Below are 20,578 nucleotides of genomic sequence, written 5' to 3'. Positions count from 1 at the left end.
TCTTACCGTATTTCCCACACTTCCGCCGTTTACTTAGAAGGGCAGAGTCCTTCCTTCTTCCCTCTCCTTGCCCTGTTTACACATTGGCTATTAGTTACACAGAAGGGCCTGGAAGGGTCAAAGCTACATTTGGGGAAGAAAGCTGGTAGAGGCAAAGGGTTCACGGTCAAGTGCTCAGGGCCGAAGGAGGATGGCTGGGGCTTTGCTGGCTGGGCCCAGAGCCCACACCGGCATAGGAGAAATAAAAACAGTCACATTTACGCCTGTCTGCTGCAGGGATGCTGTGCCTGTCTCCAGACCCTGCTAGTGAAGGTGGGGAGGAGAGAGAACCCAGGGATGGAGGAGATCTTGGAAAACTGCTCTGGTTTTGACATCCTTGGGAACAATGTCTTAGATCCTCGTCCCCCCCAGACTTTCAACTGTTGCCCCAGAACCCCCTGCAGGGCAGAGTGGCTTTCTAAGTGACCCCATGTGGGCCAACTTTTCTCAACAGCCTGTAAGCTGATTCTATGCAACGTGGCTCAAGAACCATCTCCTTGGATAGTGACCTGGAACAGTCAGGTGCACCGAGGAACACTTAGGAATCACAGCCAGAGGCAGCCAGAGTGCGTGACTGAAGCCACGCTCAGAAGCAGAAAGTTCGCCTCACATGGAAAATGTATGTGGAGCTGGATCCTGGCCTGTGGCCTCCTCACCCTTCCTAGCATGCACCCAGAGTGGAGCTGCCACAGGGCCTTGCTTGGGTTTGTGTGGCAGGCTTGCCAACCCTCTTTCCTAAGTCTTCTCTGTCCTCATCTGAGAGGCCTTCCCTGACCATGGCTCCCAATCACTCTAGCGTTCCCAGCCCCATCTGTGTAACTGCATGCTAGCTTCTCTGTTTCCTTACCCTAGAACCCAAGTACCTGAGGGCAGCCCCTGGGACGGAGAGGGGCGGTCAAGAGCCCATCACTAGTCGATAGAGGGTCACTAAGTGACTTCGTTGGTCAGTAGAGCTCCCAGGCCAGGTGCCACTATGAAGTGGGGTTACAAAGGCACCCTGATCTCTCTCTTCTACACAGAGGCAAGGGAACTAGAGAAGTTTGAGGAAAAAAAAGGCCTGGGAACCAACCCAGCCCCTCTGCCTCAGGATCAAGCTAGAATAGGGGTTAGCTCCAGTCCAGCCTGCTCTACAGACCTTCATGGAAGCCACATTTAATTCTATGAACGGGACCTGATGGTACCTGGACTGGAGTCACGTACTCTTTCTACTTCTAGAGGCTTCGTCCCAGCTGTGCTCTTACAGTGGTAACTTGAACAACCCCCGAGTTTGCTTCCTCCTCCATTCACCCAGGGTGCAAGGACCAGGCCAATGGGGACAGGGCTCCTGGGTTTCTGGCTGGGTCCTTAACTCCAATGAATCAAGATATAGAGTTGGACATCTCAGAGTGTCCCTGTGGCCACCTGTGGGTCACACTAGTCAGGCTACATGCTGTCCCTGAGTCCTGGAAGAACCCTCCCCGCAGCCTGGCCTATCTCAGTCGGGTCACACAACAGCTTGGCCACTGTTCTCCTCGGGCTGCTATTTCCAGCAGCCTTGAACTGGGCTGTGGTCCCCAAAGGACACCCCTGTCATTCTTTTTTGTTGAACTTATAATCAAAGAGGAATTTGGAACCATTTGTCTGTTTCTTTTTCATGGTTTAGGGTCTCTCTGCGGGAAGCTGGCCTTATACCAACAAGAACCTTCAGCCAAGGGCACAGCACCTCTGGGTGTAAAGCGCCTGGCTATAAATCCACAGGGAACAGGACCCTGGCACGGCTTTTCTGCCAGTTTCCCAGGCCTCTGTTCTGAACCAACATAGGCTTAAATCAAATCTCTTTGAGGAAGCCCCAAGCCAGACACCCACCCCCCTAAGAGGGCTCAGAGGCAAGAAGGCCACTCAGAAGCAGCCGCTGACCTCAAATCCACAGAGTGTCCTTACCCATGCTATACTTGGCCTTGGTGCAGGTTGTTCTCTTCAGAATTTCATAGACCTAGCACAGAGGGAGGGACAGAAAGGGGGAGTGGTTACTCTGCTGCTCTGCCAGTCAAAGGCCACAGTCACGGGGCACCAGGAGGGTCCTGGGTTTGGGACTCTAGCAAGTAACTTCCAGAGGTAAGTGAAATAGGGGTCACAGAGAACCCTCTTTCTTCACGTCCTGGAGCAGGACTAACAAGGTGTTAGTCATGTGCAGTGGGCACATTCCTAGGAACTAAGGGGACGGGGGTGGCATGGGAGATATAATAGCCATCTTGGTGCCCTGCAGCAGCTCACTGCCCCTTTGTGGAGGCAAGAGCAGGAGCAGAGAGCTGGCATGCAGTTCTGTGTGGGTTAGATGCCCAGAGGGGGGCCAGGTGTGGCCGTGGATCTCAAGGCCCCAACCACACTGGGCACACAAGCCCCCATGGAGGGACCCCATCCCTCTTCATAGCTGACTGACTAATGAGATACTTTGCTTGGTGTTCTCAGGAGCCCTGGCTGACGAGTCTTGTTTGACTGGGGCTGCGTTAGGAGAGCATGTGCAAATTGCACCACCACCCCCGTGCCTCAATTTAACTCTGTGAAAAATGAGCTTAGAATAAATGACCATGATCTAATTAGTTTCATTTTATTTCACGTAGCCAGGGCTGACCTCAAACATATTTATTGTCAAGGACAACTTAAAACTTCTGCTCTTCCTGCTTTCCTCTCCTAAGGGCTGGCACTGTAGGTGTGCACCACATGTTTGGTTTATGGGGTGCTGGGGATCGAACCCAGAGCCTCCTGTCATCTAGGCAGTCTACCAGCTGAGGCACAGGTGTAGCTCTGTCCATGATCCACAGGTGAGGATTTCTGAGCATGCTGATTACTCCTCAAACCCTGTACTGTGTTCACGCAGGCAAGACCAGTGATCCTCCACTGGCCTCTAGGCCTGCACCATCTAGCTCTGCCATTACATCTTCGGCTCCTCTGTCAGCAGCCCTAGCCTCTTGCTTTGAGTTCCCTCTTGCAGCCTCTGGTAAAAGCACTCACCCCCACAGTTCTAAGATGTCCCAGGATCACATTAGAAGGCCTGTGACATAGCTCTGTCCTATCCTGTACTGTCTGTCATTCACCATCCGCCCTGCGATTGATGTTCTCAATACTTCCTCCCTCCCTCCAGGAGAGAGCACACTGTAGGTACTTAATAAATCCCTACTCAATTGCTCTCCAGGACCCCCTCTGTCACTCTGTATGTCGAACTGGTTAACCTGTCATGGCTTTCTGCTTATTCCACAACCACCTCCTGCTCTCCGCTCACACAGTCATGACAGCCACGATTCGACATCCATCCACCTCCACCACTCATGACCCCACATCCATCCATCTGTACTCTGGTGACCCCACACCCATCCACCTCCACCACCCATAACCCCATATCCATCCACCTCCACCATGTGACCCCACATCCATCCACCTTCACCACCATGTGACCCCACATCCATCCATCTGTACTCTGGTGACCCCACATCCATCCACCTCCACCACCCATAACCCCATATCCATCCACCTTCACCACCATATGACCCCACATCCATCCACCTTCACCATGTGACCCCACATCCATCCACCTCCACCACCCTTGACCCCACATCCATCCACTTCCACCATGTGACCCCACATCCATCCACCTCCACCACCATGTGACCCCACATACATCCACTTCCACCATGTGACCCCACATCCATCCACCTCCACCGTGTGACCCCACATCCACCTCCACCATGTGACCCCATATCTATCCACTTCCACTATGTGACCCCACATCCATCCACTTCCACCATGTGACCCCACATCCACCTCCACCATGTGACCTCATATCCATCCATCTCCACCATGTGACCCCACATCCATCCACCTCCACCATGTGCCCCCACATCCACCCACCTCCACCATGTGACCCCATATTCATCCACCTCCACCATGTGACCACATGTTGCGGGAGGTCCTCCCACTCCTCCAGCCTATCACCGCTGAGGTACCAGCCCACTGGGGCGTGGTTTCTCTCCCTTTAAAAAAGCGGCCACTTCCCTCTTCTCTCTCTCTCTTCACTTCCTGCTCCGCCTGCGACTAGACTCCTTTCCTGGTTGCGAAGAGGGCTGTTGCCTGGGACAGTGATCTGTAAGTTTTTTCCCCTTTAAATAAATACCACCCTAATAATCATAACCCCGAATTGGTGTGGCATTGTTTGTGACTTACGCCTTCATTTTGGCGCCCAACGTGGGGCCCGAACCCACGACCCTGAGATTAAGAGTCTCATGCTCTACCGACTGAGCTAGCCGGGCTTACGCCTTCAACCACACATCCATCTACCTCCACCATGTGACCCCATATCCATCCACCTCCACCAGGTGACCACACATCCATCCACCTCCACCAGGTGACCCCACATCCACCCACCTCCACCAGGTGACCACACATCCACCTCTACCACTGTTTAAAATCGCAGCAAGCACAAGAAGCTCTTGTCTCTCTAAAGCTGCTGGTCTTTGACTCCAAATAGCTTGTACATGTGCCACCCCAGTGCCAGGAGAGAAGTGGCCAGTGAGGAGGAAGAGGTTGTCACACCTTGGCCTAAACCATGAGATGAGACCTGACCAGCCATGCAGGTCTGCGAATCAGCAAATCCCTTTGGAACACAGAGGTGGTCTACACACTGGCCTCAGAGTCTCTGGGAGGTAGTGTCTCTCCTTCCTTCCTCCAGCAGCAAAGAGAGTCATGGCTCTCCACCTCTGCTGTCCCTAGTGCCCTCTCTGGCTCAATGTAAATAGCAGCATACACCCAGGGGAATCTCAGACCAAACAGTCCCACAGCTAATCACCAGGAAGAGATGTCAGAATTGTTCACAGCCCCTCCCACGTCAGGCACCTCCCCACAGCTAAAGTATGCTTGCAAAAGTTCTTCCAGAGGCATCGGACACCCTGGGAAACGTGCAAATCAAGGCACACACACACCGAAGCATGGGCACATAACTGTTACAGTGATGTGGGAGAGACTCTGTGGGTCACACTGTAGGGGTTCTCGCAAGAAACAAAGACCAAGGGGGGGATATGGTTGCCCCTCAAACACACCAGTACCAGTTTAACCAGAGGCTATGTCTTTGCCCAAGTTTTTTGTTGCTTATTATCATGAAATTGAATCGTCAAACTTAATCAATAGTAGGAAGGCCAAATGGTTCAGCAGGTAAAGGTTCTTGCTGCCAAGTTTGACTGTCTGAGTTCAATCCCCAGAAGGAGAGGATCAGTTCCCTAGGGTTGTCCCCTGGCCTCTACCACATACACCATGGTACATGTACTCACCACCCTCAAAAAGTAAGTTAATAAACACGCAAAAAATTAAAAGCACCAATGATAACAAGAGCACACTGCGCCACGGGACTGCTGATGGGGTGCTACCCTGCCCCTGGGGGGACAAACCAGAATCAGTCTTGTTCTGGCACAGTTTGAGAGCCTTCCTTACAGGTACAGGTAAGGGAAGAGGCAGCAGAGGGGAACACCTGCCTGTCCTGGGTCTGAGCCTCCTTCACCAACAGGACCTGTGCCACCTTCCTGCAGGGTGCCGGCTGCAAGAAGTTCCCTGTGCCAGGCAAACGGGCAGCTTCCCCTCAGCCCTGACTGTGACCCAGCCAGGCTGGGTGCTCCAGGCAGGAGAGAACAGAGCAGGCCTTAGCCGCCAGGCGGATTTCTTGTTTAGATAGGAGTTGGGTCCTGTGCCATGCACAGTCCCAGCTTGGCTGGCAGTCAAACTGGCAGCTGAAGGATAAACACTAAGCCAATGCCCTGAGTAGGGCAGGGTGGCCTGCATGGTCAGATTGCAACCTAGGCTGGCTGCACTGGCAAAGGCCTTGGGATGTTAAACTAATACATGTGCCAAGGCTGAGCTGCCTGGCCTTCTCAGACATCGCCGGCCAAGCCCCTTGCAAACTCTACCAGAATGGAGTGACCAGGGGGGTCTGCAGGCTTGGAGCTCGGCCTGGAGGTCCCCTCCCCCAGCTTCCTGCAGTTTAATCCTTTCTCACGCTCCTCCTCCAAACCGAGCAACCAGGGCCTCCCTCCCCTGGGCCACCCACTGCCCTCCTGATTCATTATTCTAATTATTTTTGTCACAGGCAATTAGAGCCGGCTTCCACCCCGAGGAGTTCCGGAGAAATGAAATGATCACCAGGGTCCCCAGGGCACCCTCTGACGAGCAATTCCAGGACGCCTACTCACTATTGTGCTCCGGGTTTTGCTGTCGAAAAAGGAGTCCCTGTCAGTCAGGTCGAATCTGCAGGAACAGAAGGAGACAAGGCGACCACTGTAGGCTCCCAGTTTGGGAACTCATCCTGTCTCTAATAACAGTGACCGTGAGGGGTCCGACTATCCTCATAGCAGGCACAGGTTCCCCTGTCCCCGGGCAGGGCATTAGCTGATCTCATCAGCCTAGTGTGCTCTGAGACCACCATTGCTCGAAAGGCAACTGAGGGTGCCCTCCAACTCTAGTTTGTCATTTTGTTTTGTTGGAGACAAAGTCTCATGTAGCCCAGGCTGGTCTTCAACTGGCTGTGTAGCTGAGGATGGCCTTGAAAGCCTCATCCCCCTGCCTCCACCTTCTCAGCACTGGGATAGAAGGCAGGTACGACCATGCTCAGCCAAGCCTGGTTTGGATGAAATTAAAATCCAGGCAGGCAGTCTTTCAAGTCCCAGTTTCAGTGTCAGGGGACAGGGACAGTGTCATCCCTCCACATGATGGCTTCGGCTTTGAGGACACGCTCCCAGGAAATGGTTTGCATGCAGGTGCTCTGGGCCACACAGAGATAGTTTGAGGTTTCTAGGGCACAAGAATAGCTCTGAAGCCACCATTCCCTGGGATGCTTAGTAAGAACAGGGTGGAAATGAGCAGGATTTGGACAATGGGTATGAACCTCTCATGCCCCTGAGCTGGCAGAGGTCGCACGGCAGTGTGTCCAGTCCACCAAAGACTGGCCAGTGGAGTCAGGGCAGCATGTGGCTCCCCAAAAGCCACCACTATCTTTGCAAAGCAAAGGCCTCTGTTCTGAGCTAAAGTGTGGGTGCATGCTCATTGCCCCCTGGACATCCTTGAGGCCACAGCACCCCAAAGCCACCTGCTCCTGGGCCTGGCCATCCAAACTGCCTGGGTATCTGGTACCCTAGCCCTTTCTCCCATTTCTGCCAGTGAGACGAGGCCTGGGGAGGCCTTGCAACTGGTCCACCTGAGCCAGGTGGCTATGTACCACTGCCCCTTGGGAACAGGGAGGATGGAAGGTTCCAGAACAGACCCAGCACTGCCAGGCAACACACTGCTGACTGTGAAGCCCCAGGGCCTTCGGACTCCCTTGAGGGAGGCTTCTTGATCAGTCCATTGCTGCCTTACCAGCTGCTCCATGGGCTGCTGAGGTTTCGTGACAAGGAACCAGGGCTCAGGGGACAAAACTAGGTCTGTGTAGCCTAGACCTTTGCTCAAGCCAGGGACCAGGCAGTTTTCCCTATGCATTACCAAGCCAGGCAAAGCTTCTTTATCGCCTTGCTCTGTGCCCAGGGCCCTTAGACATTGCTTCCTCAGCCTCTTCTGGGCTGAGGAGTCACGAAGTACTATAAGAACACATTCCCCTGTGTGGGGGCAGCTGGGAATCAACCTGTTCTTCTGACTCACAGATGCTGCTTCTCCCGGGAAAAGGGGTAGGAGAGCCTCTTTGTAGTCTGTGGTCTGTGCTCAGCCACCTTGGGCTGGATGGGGTCTGTGATCTTCTGCAGAACCGAGTTGATGGTTTTCAGGAGACCTCGGGTCTCACTGATGTGGTACACCTGTGGGCAAGACCAGGCAGAGACATGAGCCCCTCTACTGCGTTCTGACTTCTGTAAAAGCTGGTAATGTTTCTTGTCAGCTTGATACAATTTAGAATCACCATGAAAACAAGCCTCTGGGCGTGTCTTGGAGGAAGTTTCTAGACTGGGCTGAGGTGGAAGACCCACCCTGAATGCGGATGGCATCATCCCATGGGCTGGGGTCGCAGCCTGAACACAAGGAAGAAAGTGAACTGAGCACCAGCGTTCCTCTCTCTGCTTCGTGCTCATGGATTCAATGTGACCGGCCATCCCCCACTCCTGCTCCATGCCTTCCACACCATTATGATCTGGGTCTCCCTAAACTGAAGCGAATAAATTCTTCCTTCATTAAGTAGCTTTGGTCAGGGTAATGTGTAAAGTAACTAAGTCTTCTTTTCTGTGATGGTCAGAAAAATACCACACAATGGTATAGTCAGTCCTTCCTGGGAACAGAGCGCCTGGGTAGCTGGCGGACCTCTATCTGCTGTGTCAGGCTTACTCAAAGGACCCAGCATTTTAGGAGAGTTGGGCCAAGAGCTCAATTATAACACATTCTAGAAAACATTTGCCCCAAATGTCTTTTTGTTTCCAAAGCTGTAATCCAAGCGGCTTCAGTGGATCTGAGAAGCCGCATTGAACGTCTCCCTCCCACCCCACACATAAATATGGACTCTCAGCCCAGCTTCCCTGGCAGGCTGCTCTTCAGCCATAAAGTTTTCAGAGATTAAAAGGAAAAATCCCAGCAAGCTAGAAAATGTAATTAAATTGAATCTGATAAATTATCTGAGACCCCACAAGCATCAAAGAAGCAAGGCCTCAAACTGAACTATATTTGTTCAGGTCAAATTCCTGGGACAGAGTGGGCAGCTTTTTGCCTGGACCTTCTCCTGGTGTCCCAGTGGGGTGGGGCCTTAAATGTTACTCTTTTCTTTTTTTAAGGCTGTGTGCATGCCTGTGTGTTTATGTACATCTGTGTACAGGTACCTGAAAAGGCCAGAAGAGGGCGCTGAATCCCCTGGAACTGACATTGCAGGCAGTGGTGAGCAGCCCTATGTGGTCCTGGAATCTGAAATCCAGTTTTCTTACAAGAGCAGTCTGACTGCTAAGGCATCTATCTAGCCCTGGCCTAGAGTCTCTAAAGACCACCCTGGCAGGGATAGAGGTCTCATGGGGGAAAGGAAATATCTCCCCTTGCTCAGTGATTAGGAGTTTGTGGAGATGATTCTGCTTTGGGATGTCCTCAAACCAAGACTAGTATTTTGAAATATAAACATTCCTACCTACCTTCTTTGTGGGCATCTTCAGTTTCAAAAATTCAGCCTCCCTGCAGAGCACATGCCAGGGTGCATGGATCTTCACAAAGCCGACACCGTGGATTTTGGTCTACAGAGAGAAAAAGGGCTGGTGGTCAGGGTGTTTGGCAGCTATGACCCCTTTCACCTTGATACCCAGTTGTGACTGATTAGGTGTGTCTGCCTTATCTTGGCACCAGCCATGTCCTGACAATACTCACCATGGCTAGGCACCTTTCTCTTCTCTTTTTTTGAGACAGGGTTTCACTGTGTAGTCCCAACTGTCCTGGATCTGGAACTCACTCTGTAGACCAGGCTGGCTTCTAACTCTGCCTGTGCAGAGATCCACCTGCCTGTGCCTCCCAAGTGCTGGGATTAAAGGGGTGTGCCACCACCATCGGGTGCTAGGAACCTTTCTTACACACAGCACTTTATGCAAGAATCCAGAGGTTCTCTGGTCACAGCCAGGAGGGACCTTAGGGGTCTAAAACACTTAGGAAATTTTCAGGAATTAAGTGAGAGCCCCCCCCCCCCAAGCCTGGTAACAACAGAGGACCATTCATGATTCCAGGTCCACAGCCCTCAGCCGTGACTTGGGGCTCTCAGGGCTCACTGGACAGAAGCTCCTGTGGGGGTCATGCAGTTCTCTCTCTGATGGTAGACTAACTCCAGCGTCCCTACAGATCTATGACTGTTATCCTTAAAGAGGCCGACACAGGGAAACCAAGAGTTCAAGTCCAGGTCCCCCTGCGGTGCTGCTTTGACTTGAGACAAGTGTAATGGCTCGTTTTGTCAGTTTGACACAATCTAACTTCATGCTGGCCTGTGCACATGTTTCTGTAATAGACTGTCTTGATGAATAGGAAGGCCTGCCCACTGTGGATGGCACCATTCCCTGGGCCTGGGATCCTAGGTTGTATATGAGTAGGAAAGCACACATATATTAACTCATTGTTCTGCCTGTGGGTGTGATGTGGCCAGTTGCTTCAAGTTCCTGCTGCCAATTCAGACCCAAGCTGTGCTTCCCCAATGGCAGAAGTGCCACACCTGGTTCCTTGGAAAGGGGCCTTTGTCAAGGGACAGGTGTCTACATAGTCACACAAACATGCAGGACCTTGCCCAGAGCTTTCACAAGACCTTTCATGGCAGACTGGAGCTCAGCCCCAAGTGTCTACAGAACTCTCTGGCCCACAATTCTGAGACCTGAAGGGGCTTGCCATGAGGTACGGAGCAGCCAGTGTGACCTGCCTCCTCTGTGCCCAGGATCACAGGCTGAGTGAGTGGCCCAGACCACAGGTGTGCCGTGGGCTAATGGCCAAAACCTAACAGGCCAATGTCATCTGAGGATGGCCTATAAGAAAAAAAATTCTGGGAAGCTGAGTGGGATTGTTTCTGAGGCTAGTCTGCTTTCCTGGGCTACATGGTGAGTTTCACCCAATCAATCAATCAATCAATCAATCAAACAAACAAACAAACAAACTAATCAAGCATCTGAGACAGGTGAAGTAAACACATTTGTCTAGACCTAAAGTCAAAAAGTTGGTGACACTGCAGAGCTGACACTGCAGAGTGGAGCACCTGGTGGGAAGAGGTAGACCATGATGGAGACGTGACAAAGGTTGGGGACACACTTGCCTGGTGTGCATGAGGCCCTGGGATCAACCCCCAGTACCCCATAAACTGGGCGGAGTGTTGGTGTGCCTGTAATATCAGCACTCCAGAGGTGGAGGCAGAAGAGTCAGAAGTTCAAAGTCATTCTCAGCCTCTTAGGGAATGCCAGGCAAGGCTGGGCTAATCGAGACTCTGTCACAGATAAGCATGATAGTTCAGGCCAGAGCCCAGGGATAGACGGCTTTGGCTACAGGCTTGGTCTTCTCCTTTGAAGAGACAGATATCATCCCAGGACAGAGAAAGCACCCCAGATAGGATAGAAATCCATGGTCCTTCTGCTGCCCCCTTGTATAGATGGGATGCGTTTGGGAGACCTGTGTGGTCTATGGCAAGTGTCTTAACCTCTCTTGACCCTGTTCCCTCATCTATAAGGCAGGTGATATGAGGTCTGGTTTGCAGACAAAAGTCCTCTGGTACCCTTAGCAGTTGAGCCCCAGCCTTGGGTCCACAGGCAAAGTCAACACAAGGGACTGAAGCAGCTGAGTACAGCTTCAGCCTGGCTCCAAGGCAAGCTAGGCCACTCCTGCTTTGGCCAGCCCTGTCACAGAGTCCCCAGCCCCAGTGACTCACAGGCTGATGTCATGGGACACCCCTGAGTCAGGGGGAAATGTCTGTTGTGGCTCACAAGTGGTGGAGGCTAGCTTTTCCACTATAGACCAAGATTAATCTCTATGTAGTGTTCGCCCGCACGCTAAGACCCAAAATATTCTTTGCAGTCCCAGCATCCCTGGGAAAGCGGGCCCTGCTGACGTGAGTGCCCGGGTCTTTCCCAAGGAAACATCTGGTTGGTGAAGGGGTCGTGGGACCCATTTAGCAAAAATACACTAAGATGTTTTTAAAAATGTGGTACCCAGCCTGACCACAGCCCTCCCGCAGTAGGAGGAGCTTGGGGGATGGCCAGGTCCTTCAGTCATAGCCAAAGGCTGTGAAAGACTAAGTTCTGTCCCTACTCCTGATCACTGTGCTGAGACTTTTGAAACCACAAACTTACGGACATAAGACCCCAGGGACGGCATAACCTAGCTAGACTACAGGGATCCGTGAAGGGACAGGTCCCCAAGAAGTCCCCTGCTAAAGATGTGGGGAGGATTAGGTCAGTCCACCTAGCTCCATATAGCGCGCAGTTGAGGAGTTAGGTTTCTATCCTGAGCCCCGAATGAAAGGACTCCGACTTTACTAGAACTGGTTCCAGGACATTCAGCACTTGAAAAATTGAAGTAGAAGAACTGTTATGAGTTCAAAAGGTGTCCCATGATGCTAGCCTGGACTATAGTGTGAAACTGTCTCAAAAATTAACAAACAAACAAACACAAAAGAAAAGTAAACTAGATCTTTGACCACACAGGTGGTACATGTCTGTAACCCCAGACAGGAAGGAGAGTCAGGAGTTCAAAGCAGCTTCACCTACATACCAAGGTCAAAGCTAGCCATGAGACCCTGTCTCAAAACACAGAAGGAAAAATAAGGGGGCAGGGATGAAAAAACAACAACAAGAAAACAACAAAAATCAAAACAACAACAACAAAAACAAAAACAAAGTTGCAGAGGTCCCATGAAGGGTTCATGTGGCTGAGACAGCACCTCACCCTTGTGCCTGAAGCCCTGTGTAGCAGCAGTCAAGGCAATGCCCAACCTGTCCGATGCCCTGATTCCCACCTGGTTTTCCCCACTGGCAATGGCTGCCTCAATAGATGTGAGCTTGAGACCTATGGCTCTGCTCCAGTGTGCACCTAGGATGGCTGACTGCCCAGGGCACAGCGTATTCAGTGAGTGATTGACAGAGGAAAGGGAGCAGTCAGTCTGTACTAAGTGCCTACTGTGTACCAGATGGAGACAGCTTAAGCATCTGGCCCAGTCCCACCTTCTCGCAGACCTTCTGATCTGCCTCAGCGTACCCTTATAGCTGGTGAGAGGCTGGTAAGATCTGTAGACACTTGATCCAGGTGTTTGAACAGCAGGTGTGGCATGGGAACCCAATCTGGTGCTCACTTGCCATGCTCACTGTGTTCCTCCACCCACACAGCTCCCAGAGGGTGAGGCACAGTCCCCGGGGTTGGAATATGTTGCCACTAGTGTGGGCCTGGGTGGGGAAGGGTTGCCCGCTAACTGGCATGCCCACAGTAATGGGTTCTGCTAGCCATGTTCACAGTGTGAGGGAGACCCGGAGTCCATGGCAAGAATGGGTTGGTGCCTACCCACCCTTAGGGGAATGTCCTCTTAACTCTAGCCTCAGATTTGAGCCTCGGGATCTGTGGAGCCATGAACTGGTTCTCAGGGGTGGACAGCCTCACTTGCCATTTGCCAAGAATCTGTCAGGGACAGGCCTTGGGCGTGTTTCTCTCCAGCCCCTTGCCTGAAGCCTGCTGGATAACAGAGAAATCAGCAGACAGATCCTGTCACACCTTTGCTGCCATTTAAGGTGGAGACACCCTTCCCCCACCCCACTAGGGCAATCCTCCATGGAAAACAAAACAAAACAAAAATGCTGGCTACAATTAGAAAAAAAAAATGATTAATGCACTGCCTTCAAGATTCTGCAGAGCTGGTACCAGGGCAGGGAGCTGCAAGGCATGCCATGACAGCGAATGAAGATCCAATGAGGACACTAGAACCATGTCTTCAGAGGGTGTGGTAGGAACCAGGCCCGGCTTGAGCTGGCTTCAACAGCCACCCAGCCATGGTGGGAAGGAACACGCTAGGGACCCTCCCATGAAGACTAGATCCCCTTTCATGAGTCCCACAAAGGAACAGTTGCTTTCTTCTGACCCCAGGACAGGAGGTTGGTGGATGCTAAAGAGCTTGAGGGTACAGGAGAATTTACACCCCGGGAATGGGCAGACACCACCAAACAACCCCACACTCTCGTGAGCATGCTTGCTACTCTGAGTCACCCTACAGAGCTTGGAGAAAGAAGACGAAGAAGAAAGAGGAGTAAAACCACCTGTGAAGGTGCGATGGCTTCACCTGTGGCCGTGGCCAGGGACAGTTCCTACCACAGTCAGCTCAGGCCCTGGGACCCTGAACAGTGCTTCAGGAAGTCCTTGATGGGCACAAAGACAGCTGAGCCCACTGGGCGTAAACAACCCAGGGATACGGCTGGAGAGAACCAACAAGTGACAGAGACAGAAGCCAGTGCTCTTGGCTAGCGAGCGTGAGCTCATTAGATGGATGACAGACAGGTCAGGCCCGCTCACCTCAATTAAAGACATAAACTTCAGGACAGGAAGGCCTGCAAAGGACAGGAAACTATTAAAAACTGACGCAGCCGGCTTGGGAATAAACCAAACAGAACTTCCAGAAATGAAAAAGACTCGTACTGAGAAAAAATCCTGACACGGTGTTGGCGAATAGCGTCCCCAAAGAAAGCAGAGTTAGAGGATTGGTGTGGTCTAGAGGAATACCAGAGAGCTTGGGGACATTGGCTCACTCCCATGGGGCACTCATGGGCTGTGGCCTACCTCAAGCTAACAGCTGCCGGCAGGGTACCTGTCAGGCTCCTGCAGGCCTGGCCAAAGAGAGGACTTCAGATGGCAGCCACAATGGGACAGGGTTTACCTGAAGCCACCTGCCTCCTCCTGGCCAGGGTGAGCTTCCCAGGCTGCGGAGATGGTTCAGTCAGGAAGTGCTTACAAGCAGGCCGGAGGACCTGAGTTTGATCCCTGGAGCCCATAGTGTCAAGCACGGTGGCCTGACCACTTGTAATTCCAGTGCTACAAAGGCGGGTGCCCAGCCAGTGTAGCCCGATCAGTTAGCCAAATGTGTTAAGGAACAAAGGGAGAAGAACAACAGCTAAAGTTGTCTTCTGGCCTTCACACACACATGCACACATACATAAGCTGTGCATACGCATGAATGCACAATCCACACATCCAGAATTCATGGCCAAAGAAGCATGTTTCCGCAGAACGAATCAAACTAGAGGGACAACAGTCCACGCTGCTTTGAGCCTCAGAGTAGCGCCGTGGGGGCATGGGCCTTCAGGGACCAAAGAGAGCAACACGTGGCAGAATTGGGAGTTACAAGTCTATCCAGCCTGGAGCCCAGCACTGCAGCATGCAAGAGCTCAGTTCCTCCTCGGGGGAGATCATGGGGAAATGGTTCATGTATTAGGGTGAACAGATCAAAGGCAGGGGTCTTCAGTTGTGGAGTTAAGATCAGAGGTAAGTTAGACTGACCCCCCCACACTCTGCCAGGAAACCCACGGGGTGAGGGTGGGGGCAGCTTGTTTCCAGGCCTATGAATCCCATGAACTGGCCAACAGCCTCATCTCATGAAGGCGCCCAGGTTTGAAGCACCCCCTACACACACACACATACACACACACAGTGCTGAGCCCCACCTCGGCCTACAATCACGGAGACAGCTGGAAATGGATGCTCCTGCCTCTACCCATACCCTGGGGCCATGGCCACCCTGCCCTTCTCAAGAACATGAGTCCTGATCCCGCTTGGTGGCGATAGGGTGAGGCCACTGTTGCTGCCCAGACCTTGGGAGCTGTGGAAAGCATTTCTTACCGCGTGCCAGGTCTGGCGTTCCTCTCCTAGCCCCACCCACCACTCATGAGTAAAGTCTCCCTACCATCCCATTTAACAGATGGGGAAAGCTGAGACAAAGAAAGGGGAAGCCACCTGATCCAAGAAATGGCTAGTTCTATCTAACTCCATTCCACACTTCAGAGGCTGCGTCGCCCCCACACTGAGTGACCCCCAGCTTGGCATGAACACAGCGGCAGGAGATCAAACAGGCACTGATGAGATTCTGGGTTCACAGTCTTGGAGGATCTGCCAAAGCCAGGGTCAAGTGCAGCGTCAGGGCAGTGAGGGCCCCAGGCACCCCCCATAGACACGCCAGGACTTAAGCCTGTGGTGTTCTTAGCAATGACCCCAAAGACATAAATAATACTCAGCCGGCTTTGAGGCTCCGCTTCAAAAATGCTAATGGCTTTTCTTGGAGGAAAACACATTGGTCACAAATTTCTCTTGTCTCTTTAATGGGAACCCTGGATGCTGACCCCACAGAGAGAGAGGTGGTGTGTGTGTGTGAGAGAGAGAGAAACAAGGACTGAAAGAGAGAGGGAAGTGGGGGAGGAGGGAGAGAGGGAGGCAGAGAGCAGGGCAGAAAAAGAGCTAGAAAAGAACAAAGGGGGGGGGGGCAAGAGGCGAGAGAAAGCAAGATAAAGGACTGCCACTCCCCACCATGTAGTTCATCCAGGGGTCCAGGACCCCTCAAGGGCAGCAGGTGGTGAAAGACCCCTGTGGGGCAAAGCATTGGTCCTTTCTGCTCACCCAGGCTCCCTCTGTGTGGGGGTGAGGAAGAGAGTTACCCTATGGGCTCTGCGGTCACATGGGAGCCTCTCTCGGGACTGAGCAGTGGGTAGGGGCGCTCCTCCCTTTTCTGGGGGTGCATTCAGGGAGCCAAGTTACTTCATTTACCACTCAGGGGACAGTCTAGGACCTCAGGACTGCTGAATCGGAGCCTGTGGGTGTACAGGGTACACTCTGGCCCCATGGGGAGGCAGGCCAGCTCCAGGCAGACCTGTTCCTAGCCTAGGCTGTGAGCCCCACTTCTCTGCCTCAGATTCTGAAGCCTCTGCTGGCCCGCTGGCCACCCTGCCCTGTCTTCACTCCAGGGCAGAGCTTTACTCCTGAGGGAGGTTTAAGGAAAGCATTCCCTCACAGCTGCTCAAATGCTACGGCCTGAGGCGGGTCCTTATTTGGAGAGAGGGTCTTTGCAGATGTCAGAAGGCTGAGATAAAGCTGAACTGGGATGGGGTGGACCCCAAACAAGGGGACTGTCTGTGACAAGGAGGGGACATATGAGCTACAACAGCGGAGGCAGAGTACAGTTCTGCCCACATCTTGACTTCCGACCTGTGGCTTCCAGAACGTAAAGAGATGCAATCTGCTGTCTTAAGTCACCACACGTCTGGGCACACTTGTCACCTGGTGGTTAAGCACTGCTCCTTGTCCACTAGCAGTATCACAGGACACCTGTCATCCTTACTACCTCAGGATAGCAAAGTGGTCTCAGTGAGAAAGCAAGCAGAGGGGGTCTGGTCTGCATGGGGCTCCCAGGACATTGCTCCCAGCCAAGTTCAGCCATCCAGCTTCAAGAAGCCAATTTGAAACAGCCAACTTAATAGCAAAAAGTAGAAAAAGTCCCAGAGTGCTGGAATTATATCTTTAAACCCAGCATACGGAGGTAGAAACAAGAGGATCTCTGGGAGTTTGAAGCCAGCCTGCCCTACTTACCCAGTTCTAGACCTCCCCCACAACCTCTGAGAGACAGAGATCCAATGTGGTTTTTGGGTACAGACTGTGACCCCCACTTTGGTAACAGCAGAAGCAATGTAGTGTATACCCACTGCCTGTAGGAAGCCAGGTGAACCTCTGCAATGCTACCTTGTGGTCAGTGACAGCTCAAGAGGTGGCTGATGGCACACACAGGATATTTCATGTCCTTCAAGGTCATCATTCACCTCCCCATCCAGCCGTGGAAACGGGGTTCCCTTGGCTGGTGGTGATTTAGGGCCCCAGACACTTTCGGCAACATCACAGGGGACAGTTTTAGTTTTCAGGATTTGAGAGCCATCGCCAGCCCAGCAGAGGCTAGGGTTGTGGTTAAAGGTCACATGCCATGGCATGCAGGTTGGGAGACCCATTTCAACGGCACAAGAGTTAGTGTGGGATGTGGGGAGGGCACAGAGTTTGGGGGTACCTGCTCAGATCCCCACAGAAGACACCTAACATTGACATTTTTGCCTCAAATTGGGGGATCCCGTTATAGGCTTTCTCATTTCAAAATCTGCCAGCCCTCGGGCTCCCTGTTATCTGAGCACACCCGGGGAGCAGCTCATTAGCTCTTCACCCCTAAACAAGCCTGACCTTGCTGGGCTGGCCGTGCCTGCTAATCTCGGCAGCCAGGGCCCACTCACATCTCGGCTTGCCATGCATGTCCAAACAGCCCGTCTAGACCCAGCCTCTGCTCCACCCAGGACAGCAAGCAGAAGATGCTAACTGTGGCCCTGCCAGGCCTGTATCTCACAAGCTTCCAGCAGGCCAGTGGGACCAGGTGATAGCTTCAAGGCTCAGCAGGGAGACCACTCAGGGTTGTTGCGTAGGAAGCTTGAACTAGAACCTGGACGAACTCAGGCTTAGTTCACAGAAACCAGATGTGGCAGTGTGCACCTGTAACCCTGGCACAGGCGGGTAGAGACCTGTGGATCCTGGGGCATTGCTGGCTTGCCGGTCTAGCTGAAACGGCAATCCTAGGTTCATAGAGAAACGCTGTCCTCACAAATAGGTGGTGGTGGTGGATGGCCGGAAGATGGCTCAGTGCATCAACCCTTGCTGTGTGGGTATGAGGACCTGAACCAATGTAAAGGTGGGTGTGGCACCATGCGTCTGTAACCCAGGACTCACAACAAGATGGGAGACAGATAGGAGAGATAGCCTGAGCTATGCAGCACAGTGGCAATCAACAAAGAGACTGTCTTAAACAAGATCACCAATAGCCGAGGCTATCCTCTGAGCTACATAGGCAGGTACATACACACGAATGCATGAACACCGCCCCCCCACACACACACCAGAAAACCTGGACTGTCTCATGTACCTGTGCCTTTCTTTTTGTGTCAGGGACTGACTCCAGGCTCTCAGGCATATTAGGCAAGTTCTCTACAGCTGAGCTCCATCCCAGTCCCATATTTCATTTTTGACTTAATTAAAAAAAAACATTTATGGGAGTATTTGCCTTCATGTTTGTGCACCACGTGTGTGCAGGAGCCTGGGGAGGCCAGAAGAGGGCGTCAGATCCCCTGGAACTGAAGTTACAGATGGTTGTGGGCCACTCTGTGGGTGCTGGGAACTGAACCTGGGTCCTCTGCAGGAGCAGCCAGAGCTCTTAACTACAGAGACCTCTCTTCAGCACCTCATAGTTTGTTTTTTAAAGAACCAAACCAACTGCTACAAAGTGTTCTTCAGCTCCAGAGCCAAACTGTCTGTGAAATTTGGGGTCATTTAAAAACAAACAAAAAAAAAAACAAAAAAAATCCCTAAGAATCACCAAAACCCTCATGTTTTAAGAAGAGAGACACCATCACTTACTAAAACCTCCTTCTCCCTGCCTTTCCTTCTCTCCCAGCTTCCCCCTTCTCCCACCCTGCAGGTTTTTGTTTTGATTTTGCCCTCAACATCACCATTCTCTTTCACCTCAGCCTCTCTCAGGTGTGCACCCCCAGGCTGAACTTGGACATAACAGGAATCCCAACCAGCAAAGATGTGCTCTGTGCCCAATTTTGTTGCCTGAAGGCTGTTGCTACCTTCAGTCTCCAGAAGGGAAAACTGAGGCCTTTGGTTCAGAGGCTGAGCTCTGACAAGTCAGTCTAAGTCACCCCGTGTCAGAGGGCCCACACCTGGGAGCTTCAAATTGCTCCATGAAAAAACCTCACAGATAGAAAGAGGAACCCATGCAAGAGACAGCCATGGAGATGAACACAGGCACTGGATGTCTTAGTGGTGGCTCGGGTCAGGGGAACCCATAGCCTTTGAAAGACCCTCTCCTTCCTCCAGGAATAAAAGCCCTGCACATAGACTCTGCACAGCAGCAGTGTGCTTCAAAAGCCCTGGGGTGGCCTGAGAGTACAAGGACAAGCCAGACACAACCCTGCTCGAAGTGACAGAAATCACAGAGGATCAGCAACACCCATGTTTTTCTAGCTGCCAGCCTTGGGGGTCCAGTAGCCTTGGAGTCCTCGCCAACCTCAGACTTTCGCTGCCTGATCCCAACTTCCCCTAAGCACCCTAAGACTGCCACAGGGAACATGCAGAGGGGTTTGCAAATACCTGCCAGGGGGTCCAACCCCAAGAAGGTGGACAATACCCCAATACTGTGTCACACTGGACAATAACCTCAGCGGCGTGCACAGACGCATGTATGCGTGTGTGTGTGTGTGTGTGTGTGTAGGTCAGAGGACAAATTCAGCCGTGGTCCCTCTGGTAGTATCCATCCCTAGGTCTGGGATTACCAGTGTGTGTCACCATGCCTGTCTCTTTACATAGATTCTGGGGCCAAGTTCAGGTCCTCGTGCTTGCAGCCGAGCTGTCACCAGCCTCACCGTCTTATTTTTAAATAGTCTCTTGCTGTGTGGCCCAGGCTGGCTTTGGACTCTCAATCCTCCTGCTAGTCTCCTGAGCACTGGGATTTCACTTACAGAGCAGGGCCTTTCTCCATGCATACTCATGCTGAGTGGGTAAGATGTCAACCAGGAAGCACACAGCAATTGGCTGAGTAGTTCAGAGCTGCAATGATTTGAGCCACTCTCTTCGGCTGCCTCAGCAGGCAGTGAAAGAGACAGTGGAGCCTTTGTTCTGTCTAGAAACTTCTCTTACCAAAACTTCTACACTTCCTGAACACAGTGTTACAGAGATGCAGGTTTCAGAGCAGGGACCCTAAGAACCTACAGACCGATCTCTTTCACAGGTTGAGGAACTAAGGCTTGGAGAAGGACTGAGGACACCCACGAGAAGCCCCCAGAACAGGCCACACTTTGTCCTTCTGACCCAGCAAATCTTCCCATGCTGGGCACTGGCTGAACTGAGGCAGGAAATGCGCTGACCTCAAGGTCATAGTCACTGGCCAGCTCTGCCCCAGGCAGATGCAATTGCTGGAGGAGGAGGCTGGCTTGGGACTTCCCAGAGCTGTTTAGAAGCAATTTCTAGTCCACTATGGCCCCACGAGCAGAGCTAACCTGCC

General features: G+C 52.3%; 1 protein-coding gene across 1 annotated transcript in view; it reads right to left on the bottom strand.

The window, feature by feature from the left end:
- LOC121454472 (anoctamin-1-like) overlaps positions 1-20,578 on the bottom strand; it is a gene marked incomplete at its 3' end in the record, with an annotated part of 102,992 nt that overhangs the window by 15,822 nt on the left and 66,592 nt on the right. The window contains exons 4-8 of the mRNA XM_041661839.1: positions 9,147-9,245; positions 7,690-7,841; positions 6,249-6,303; positions 1,960-2,011; positions 7-72 (exon numbers count right to left, since the gene is read on the bottom strand). Coding sequence (XP_041517773.1) covers positions 7-72; positions 1,960-2,011; positions 6,249-6,303; positions 7,690-7,841; positions 9,147-9,245 — 424 coding nt within the window. The remainder of the gene's footprint in view (positions 1-6; positions 73-1,959; positions 2,012-6,248; positions 6,304-7,689; positions 7,842-9,146; positions 9,246-20,578) is intronic.

The sequence above is a fragment of the Microtus oregoni genome, unplaced genomic scaffold, assembly GCF_018167655.1.
Source record: "Microtus oregoni isolate MIOR12 unplaced genomic scaffold, Mior012 000012F_ref0000307, whole genome shotgun sequence".
NCBI classification, from domain to species: Eukaryota; Metazoa; Chordata; class Mammalia; order Rodentia; family Cricetidae; genus Microtus; species Microtus oregoni.
The sequence above is the reverse complement of the archived record's forward strand: the minus strand, read 5'-3'. Positions and strand labels throughout refer to the sequence as shown.